The 8,211-nt window shown below is 41.6% G+C and overlaps 1 protein-coding gene across 3 annotated transcripts; it reads left to right on the top strand.

The window, feature by feature from the left end:
• The first annotated feature begins 404 nt into the window (after positions 1 to 404).
• DUT (deoxyuridine triphosphatase) lies at positions 405 to 8,000 on the top strand. Of its 3 annotated transcripts, XM_042824670.1 has the most exons (7): positions 411 to 478; positions 721 to 916; positions 1,263 to 1,354; positions 2,254 to 2,298; positions 5,540 to 5,614; positions 6,554 to 6,624; positions 7,489 to 8,000. In XM_042824670.1, the coding sequence occupies exons 1-7, from the start codon at positions 418 to 420 to the stop codon at positions 7,543 to 7,545; spliced, it is 597 nt and encodes a 198-aa protein (XP_042680604.1). In that variant the 5' UTR covers positions 411 to 417; the 3' UTR covers positions 7,546 to 8,000. The 3 variants fall into 3 exon arrangements, with proteins under 3 accessions (XP_042680605.1, XP_042680606.1, XP_042680604.1); XM_042824671.1 differs by lacking the exon at positions 2,254 to 2,298 and having other exon boundaries at positions 405 to 478; XM_042824672.1 differs by lacking the exon at positions 6,554 to 6,624 and having other exon boundaries at positions 408 to 478.
• The last annotated feature ends 211 nt before the right edge of the window (positions 8,001 to 8,211 follow it).

Genomic DNA, 8,211 nt, shown 5'->3' with positions numbered 1-8,211 from the left:
CGCGCGGGCAACCATGACAGCAAGGGGTTTTCCTATCTGTAGCCTCCTCAGGAGGGCAGCTTTATGCCCCAGCAGAGCGAGGCGACCTGGACCGCTCCCGCCCCACGCAGGCACCCCGCTCGGCGCAGCCCCCCCGACTCTGCCGGCTGGCTCCTCCCGCCGTGCACCCGCCATCGCTTCCCCCGGCAACGCTGCGAGCCACGCGGGGTCCGCCCAGCCCTGCGCGGCGCCGCCGCTCCTCGTCCCGGGGAGCCCCGCGCCGTTGTGCCGCTACCGGGGCCCCCGCCACGCCCCATGGCAGGTACGGCCCAGGCGTAGGAGCAGTGGGGCCGCGGGCACCCCCGCTGCGCCCCGGGAGGCTGTGACCGCCGGACGGCGGCAGGAAGCACAGCCGTCCTGACGCGTTCCGCTGTCCGTATGGCGGCCGCCTTGAGGCACGCCTCGCGCCTCAAACAGCTGCTACGGCCCCGCTGGCGCAGTAAGGGGGTGGGGGGCGCGAAAGGGAACCGCGGTCCGCCTCAGCGCACCGCTCCGCCCCTCGCTCTGCCTCGCTCGGCGGGGAGCGCATCTGGGCGGGAACTCACAGCGGGAGGGCCCTCGGGGAGGTGGGCAGTCGGGAGGGGTCGGGCGAGGCCACTCCAACCGGCGGGGGTTCGGTGATCGGGACTCCCCTCCGCCTGCTGTGGGCGCTGCTGCTTTTTCGCGCGCTTTTTGCTGCAGGAGATTGTTTCCCGCCTTCACCCTCTCGTGCAGCCATGCCGTGCTCCGAGGCCGCTCTGCAGCCATCCCCCAGCAAGAGGCAGAAAGGCTCGGCAGTCGGGGAGCCTTCCGCTCGGCTCCGCTTTACCAAGCTGTCCGAGAACGCCTGCGCTCCGTCCAAGGGCTCTGCGCGAGCCGCGGGCTACGACTTGTACAGGTGAGGGAGGGGTCGCGCCCCGAGTCCGCGGTGATTTCAAATTAAACTTGCGTGCTTTACGTCTCTTACCAATTAAAAGCAGATAAGAATAGCAGCCTCATGATTACGCTATCCAAATGACGGTACGGAAAGCTAGCGCCATCAAAAAGAGATTGTCTCGTCTGTAAGGATCTGCATTCGGTATCGTCGGTCTATAAGCGTTTCTTGTACGATAAGCTCATGATGGTAGGTCGTGCTGCCACAGCCCAGCAGGAGCAATTCTTAATAACTTTGTACCTTGAGATACAGCATTTACTATTATTTTTTAAGGATTCTATATAAACTAGTATTTCTTCCCACAACGCAGTGCCTATGACTACATCATCCCACCCATGGAAAAGGCTGTCGTGAAAACAGACATTCAGATTGCCCTTCCTGCTGGATGCTATGGCCGAGTAGGTAAGCAAACAGGCTATAAAAAAAGCTGAGATCTCATACCAGGGAGGTTTGGAGCTGCCTTTACATTTAGATTTTGCTTTCAGAATTACTCTACACACATAAAAAAGTTCACATGCCTATGTAATTACTAAGCCCCATGCTAGAGAGCTGCATCCTGCCTACAGCTTTGTGTGTGATGTGATTGATCACAGATTATTTCCCTGCAGTTTTATAATTAAGAAGGTGAAGACCAAAAGGTAAGGGACATATGGAAAACACACAGATTGTTTAAAAATTGGTCCTGAGGTAAGAACCTCATCTAATAGACTACTTTTAGTGACAATCATAGAAAACCTGTCAGAAAACCCGTACAAGATATTCTACCCTGGTGAAAGGAAATACTCCATTTGCTGTGCTCTTTCTTTTAAAAAGAGAGTGTGTATGCATTTATTTTATGCTAAACAGAGAAAATTTTGAAAACAGTTAACATTTAAGCATCTCATCAAGGTAGACCAAGGAATATAAAAAGCCCACACATAGTTTATCTGCATGCCGTGTTCTTAGTAAACTGTCAAATATTGTTTTCAATCATAACTAGAGTGGACTGCCAGAATAGTCCTTTAAGACCAGTCCAGAACAGTGGATAACATCCTATTCCAGCATTCTTTGAAGAAACCTGTTCTGTATTTGGTGGTCTAATCAAGGAAGAATTTGAATCATCCAAAGATGCCAATTTTATCGTAGGCTGTAGCAGCTGGTTTTGTTTGTATATACAATAATATCTATAGCCTTTCCTCTAAAGTCACATTTATTTTAGATAGACCATGGGAACAGTTCCTGCTAACACAACTTTGTACAAACACACTAATCTGTAAGTATCTTGTATTGCACTTACAAAAATAATTCTTTTTTTTTCCTAGCACCACGTTCCGGTTTAGCTGCAAAGCACTTCATAGATGTTGGTGGTAAGATTTTTTGTTATTTTTACTATAACTTTGTAAATCTTAATTGTAAAATGCCCTAGTTTCACATAGGTGTAAAATTGTGCTAGCTTCACTAGCTGTCCGGCAAAAGGAGAGAATCTGATTAATTCCACAGAGACTCTACAAATCACAATTGGTTTAAAACTTGATGAGTTACAAGATACTATAAGGTTACAATAAGAAAATCATTGATAATGATCTTGTAAGCAATGTCTGACAAATTATATTTTGGTTTAGGCTTTAAAGATTACTTTTAGTCTGTTTTTCTCCATTTTCACTGAAGAGTTATGCATGATTTTTTTTCTGGTCTGGTGTAAGATTTGAATTAATTTAAATGAAGGCATATAGAATTCCAGCTCTAACTTTGTAAATTAATTAAAGTCTGAAAGTAAAACAAAAAACCTATTTCCTACCAGGGTGCTCTACCACCATTATTGTAAAACAATTTTTTCCTTAAATCTAAATCTCCCTTCTTATTGTTTCAAAACATTTGCCCTTGTCCTGCCACAGCAGAACTCACTGAGGAATCTTTTCCTTCTTTCTTGTTGCCCCCCCTTAGATACTGAAAGGTCACCCAGAGCCGCCTTATTTCCAGGTTGAACAGCCCCAGGTAGTTTAACCTATCCTCATAGGGGAGGTCACATCCAGCTTGCCTTCCACCAGTCCCCCATGTCCTCTTTGGAAGAGCTGTGCTCAGTTCTTTTGTCACACAGCTTGTAGCGATAGTGAGACACAACCCAGGTGTAAGTACTGAGCGACTTACAAGCTCAGACTAATAATGAATGATGCTTAGCCTGTATTTGCTAATAGGCAGGGCTCTGGATATTAGGGATGGTAACTGTGGGCACCGTTCTCTGATGCCAGGCTAGCCATAAAGTAGAGGCAACTCTAAGTAAATTTAGAGTTGCTGCAGAACTCTTTATTGGGTCTGCTTTGTGGCACGTGAAAGTCTGGCTGCATCTGCTGTATGCCTCTGCTATCAGGTTAAGGCAGAGCATCTATGCCAACTTTATGTTATATCAGAATTTTTTTAGGCCTCCTTCTGGTGTTTTTAGGCTTTCCTGAGTAACCAAAAAAAAAACAAAAAAAAAAAAAAACACTAACATGGGAATCAAAGCTTCTCCATTCTATACCCAAGACACCATAGTATACATCGTCTACTGTAGATGAAAAGCACAGCAATAATAGCAAGATAACAAAGTCCTAGGCTGCAGGAAGTAAGGATTAGCCCACATACAGCAGCTATGGACACAGAAACAAAGGAAACAATCTACTTACCCTCAAAAGACCTCAAGGGAAGGCAGGGATCTTCAGCAAGACCCCCTTGCCTCCACTGCCAACCCTTAAATGAGGTCTGGGAAGGGGTGGATCCTTGCTGCACCCCTTCCAGTTACTCAGATGCATTGCATTGCATTGCATGCACCTGAGCTCGCCTGGGTTGGCCCTGCCTTCCCACTAGGTGCTCAATCACTGGTTCAGGCCATGACTTAGCATTTCTGCTACACCTCTGTAACAATCTTTCCAATCCAAAAGTTAGACTAGGAAGTGCTTGAAGGAAATAAACAGTGCTTAGCAGGATGACTTGCACTCAGTTTGTTAAAAAAAAAAAAAAGCTTAAAAATAATGAGTAAAATTATTACTGACAGTAGAGGACTTCTGGAAAAACAAAATCAAACCAGTTATAACATTTTAATTGTCCTTCCCAAGTACTTCTGTCACAATGAAAGCCATTATCCATTTAAGGAAAAATACACAATAAGAAGTGCTGCAGATCATTGGGTTAGAGAAAAAAATAAGGGATCATGCGAGAACACATTCAGAATTCACATCTGTTAGGTGTGGATGCTTTCCCAACAGATGACATGCCAAACTTCTGACAGAGTAAGACCATATGTCAGACTGCCAGTTCTAATGCACAATTTTTCCAAAAATGACTTAGATGATTTCCACCCAGTACACGTATTTTAGAACAGCCTTGGTGCTCAGTAGTGCGTACAGTTACTGCAACTTGCTGTTCTGGAATAATAATGCCAATAATGCCTCTCTGTATCCTCTGGAAAGCTTTCATCCTCAGAACTGAGTGGGAAGTGCAGTTCTTGCCTGCTAGAGAACAAGTCTGAAGCAGTATGTAGATTCATTACAAATGTAGTTTACTTTATAGCTAAGCTTACAAAATTTGAATGCTTAGTGAAAGCTTTTCTCCCTCTGGTGAATAATACAAATGACTTAATGCCACTGACTTCAGTTTAACCACTAAAATATTCATCAGACTTTCTATCTTGAGTGTCACACAGTTTTCAACTCCTAGAGAGCTAACCTATTTGTCTTTTTACACATCATTTCATTTTGGGGGGGCTAGATCATCCTCCCCAGTGGTAAGCTTGCTGAAACAAAGAAGGATGCCTGAATTCTGACACCTGATGCCTGAAGTGACATTTACAAAGTAATTGAGAATTTCTCAAATGAAAGGAAGTAAAAGTAGCCAGAGCTTTTTCAGAGAGCAATGCTAAGGTCTAGAATTTCTTGTAGATGCTGCTGCTAAATATAAAAGCTAGCTTTTACTTACATCTTTCTTTGTTGGCAAAAAAAGGTATAGTGCCTGAGGAGCTGTTTTACTGAAGTCATTTGGCAAGATTCAGTGGTGCTCAAGCTCTTCTCACATACAACGTATCTGTTAAACCTGCATATTGCACAGGAAAGGATGGAGAGGGCTGCTCAACAGTCATTCAGCATTTGCAGCAAGATCTTTATGTAATTGGCACTTAATTAACTGGTGCCTGGTCTAAAATAAATAAAAATTGCCACTTTCAGGTCCAGAGCCATACAGTAATGTAATGAACAATATATAATGCAATATTTTCACACAATTGAAGAAACTAATAAAAACCCTCAAGTGTCTATTGTTAAGTATATATGATCAGTAATAAACCTTCAAGACGTAGTCATACTACAACTTTCTTTGGCATTTATAGTCTCTATGGGTAGTATTTTGTATGTATGGTACCTGGAATGTCTAGGAAGGACATGTAACTTTAGTATTTGTGTAAGCAGACTTCACAATACGTTGAATGCATTGAAAATTGGACCCTGTGTTTAATTGTGCATGAGCAGCATAAAGTGTACCAGCATGAGGTACTGCAGTTGTTACCAATCTAAACTTGTGTTGCTTAAAATAGTGGCAACGTTTATTAATTGGATATCTCTTAATTCTTCCATCTATCAGCTGGTGTTATTGATGAGGATTACAGGGGAAACGTTGGCGTGGTGCTCTTCAACTTTGGCAAGGAGACTTTTGAAGGTAAGCATCAAGCTAAGCAAAGCCTGTTTTTAGACTTCTGGTGGGAAATGAGAAATTAAGTTTTCTTTCAAAATCTGTGAGATGGCAATTTTATCTGAGACCATTTTTACAGTTAACAAAATCTTGGCAACTTAACAATGTCCTATTAAGGAAATCTGAAAAGTTTGCACTCCTAGTAAATGAAGCAGTGTGCAGAAAAGAACTACTTAGCTAACCTTCAGATTCCTTTACTGAAGGTTAAACTTTCCAGATGACCTTTACTGAAATGCAACTTTGTATTAGGATTCTTTCTTTATCAACAATAAACAATTTTGAGATAAAAACTTCTCTGTGATTCTGAGAAACATGAATAATAAAGAATGATTTTCCCTTAATCGTGCTCTTCCTTCCCAAATGCATCGGTTTAAGCTTCAGGACCCAGTTAAAATATTGCCAATATTTTTACAACTTTTTCTGCAACTTCACAGCACAAGCCTGTTAAAAAACTTCTGTGAATCAAGCTGGGTACTAGCCATAGATTTTTTTTTTCCTTTTATCCATTCAATTTTTTGTTATTTTTTTTCATAGAGTAATGGAATCCCCAGGGATTAGAATATAGAATGCCCCAGGGAAACAAGTTTTTAGATTGAATCCATGCAAGAGCTACATCGTACAAGCAACTATCTGAGTCTCTGTAGTGTTTATGCACAACAGTGCTTAGGATGCCATGGTATAGCAGCAGGAATGAGGGGATTTCCCTTAAACTGCTATTGCTGCTGGAACTTCATGTAAAAGGGCTAAGCACAGTTTATCACAGCCTGTATTTTTCTGGGGTTTCTAGTATTTGCTGAACTAAATTTCGAATAAGTATTTTATCACATTCTCAAACTCTTGGAAAGAGATCATCTAAACTTGTATGGATTTTTTTAAGGAAATAATAATAATTTAACTTCTTTGTAGTTAAGAAAGGAGATAGAATTGCCCAGCTCATCTGCGAACGCATTTTCTATCCTGAGCTAGAAGAAGTTCAAGTAAGTTGCCAAAGGGAAATATTTGCTTGTTTTCAACAACTAGTAGTTTAAGATAGTTGTAGATAAGATGAAATTTCTGCTTTAGGTAAATACTTTGCTTTAAAACTATTCTAACTATTAAGCAGTGATTCTGTTACGTTTTATGCAAAACCCTTTATGCTTCGCATGCATTATTTTATTTTTTTTTTTATTTCAAAGTTTTTCACAAATAGCAAGTAGGTGAGAAATGCTTCAGTGTATGCTAGAGTTTGTAGTCTCTCAGTGTGGGATTTATTTAAGCTTTTATGGAAGGTATTGAGAACTGACTCATAAAATATTTCGGTTTAGTTCGAGTTACTGACAGTTCTGATCTACTGTGAGAAGCCAAGTACACAGGTCACTCTGAAAGCAATGCCTCCTATGTACTGCTGTGGAAACTACAACAGATACAAAGAGCACAATAGCACTGGTTGATAGAGCAAATTCTCAGCTGCAAAACATCATTGTTCAGCATAGTTATCACCATTTTTGACGGTGATGAATAAGATGCTGCATGCTGCACTTACAAAAATCTGCACTAGCAGAATGACCACTGCTGAAATGCACCACCTGCTGCCTCACTGTGCTGGCATGCTCTTTGAAGGCCCCTCTGCTGCCATCAGTGACACAGCAACAAAACGTAAAGGCACGTTGGTGGGAAGGTTCAACCTCCACTGCCATCCCACCAACGTCTGCCTCTGATGTCATGAGCCACCATAGTAGCAGGTGTAACTTTCAGGGCAGCCCTTGCACGTGCACTGTCTGCATGATAAACAATACTGGTTATATGGGAATTGAAGGCAAGTTAAAACTCTAAACAAGCTTGTTACAATTGTTGTCTTTCAGACTCTAGATGATACAGAACGTGGTGAAGGTGGCTTTGGTTCTACTGGAAAGAACTGAAAATGATTTGAATGTGCTTTCTATTGCTTTTTTATTGTTCTAAATTTTCATTTGAATTGGATGTAATATTTTGAATTACTTGGTCTATTAGTTGCTTTTTTAAAATATTTTGTCCTCATTAATATTTGTGTTAACCTCCTGAAAGAAAGCTTTTGTGTGTATCAATATTTTGTACCAAGAGTTTACTTTGTACAGAGATAGCAATAATATGTGTATTGATATGACTTCCTCCTGTAATCCCTAAATTAGAATACAGTGAAGATATTCAATATTGCGTCTCCTATGACTTGTCAAAAATGGTTGTTTCAAAGGTAATGTTCTAATTTTGATCCTTATCTGGTTCTCAGATAGCTATTTTTTCAGCTCACTAAATAAAGAGCAGGGAATATGGGGTGTAAAGGAAATATTACAACTCATCTGGAAATTAATATAGTAAATAAATACTGTGAAGCCTGCTGCTGTTCAGTGTTCATGAATGAGGTACTGTATGGAAGAACACACTGATTTGATGATTCAGAATCAAACCTTTTTTCTCCAGTTGGAGTATTTAATCCATTTTGACCAGTTAACAAAACCTTTTGGAATGGATCCTAGTGGCAAGGTAGAAGGGTTTTTGTAGACCCAGATGTTCACAGAATTCTCCTTGCTGGTCTTGGGTCACTGTTT

This window comes from Centrocercus urophasianus, unplaced genomic scaffold (genome assembly GCF_019232065.1).
Source record: "Centrocercus urophasianus isolate 14NV4802_14NV808 unplaced genomic scaffold, USGS_Curo_1.0 seq_23, whole genome shotgun sequence".
NCBI classification, from domain to species: domain Eukaryota; kingdom Metazoa; phylum Chordata; class Aves; order Galliformes; family Phasianidae; genus Centrocercus; species Centrocercus urophasianus.
The sequence above is the reverse complement of the archived record's forward strand: the minus strand, read 5'-3'. Positions and strand labels throughout refer to the sequence as shown.

Excerpts from the sequence above, each read along its gene's own strand:
- DUT (XM_042824670.1), top strand. The coding sequence starts at position 418 with ATGGCGGCCGCCTTGAGGCACGCCTCGCGCCTCAAACAGCTGCTACGG. Across the intron at positions 479-720 it reads GCTACGGCCCCGCTGGCGCA|GAGATTGTTTCCCGCCTTCA; the intron begins GTAAGGGGGTGG and ends TTTTTGCTGCAG. Across the intron at positions 2,299-5,539 it reads GCACTTCATAGATGTTGGTG|CTGGTGTTATTGATGAGGAT; the intron begins GTAAGATTTTTT and ends TCCATCTATCAG.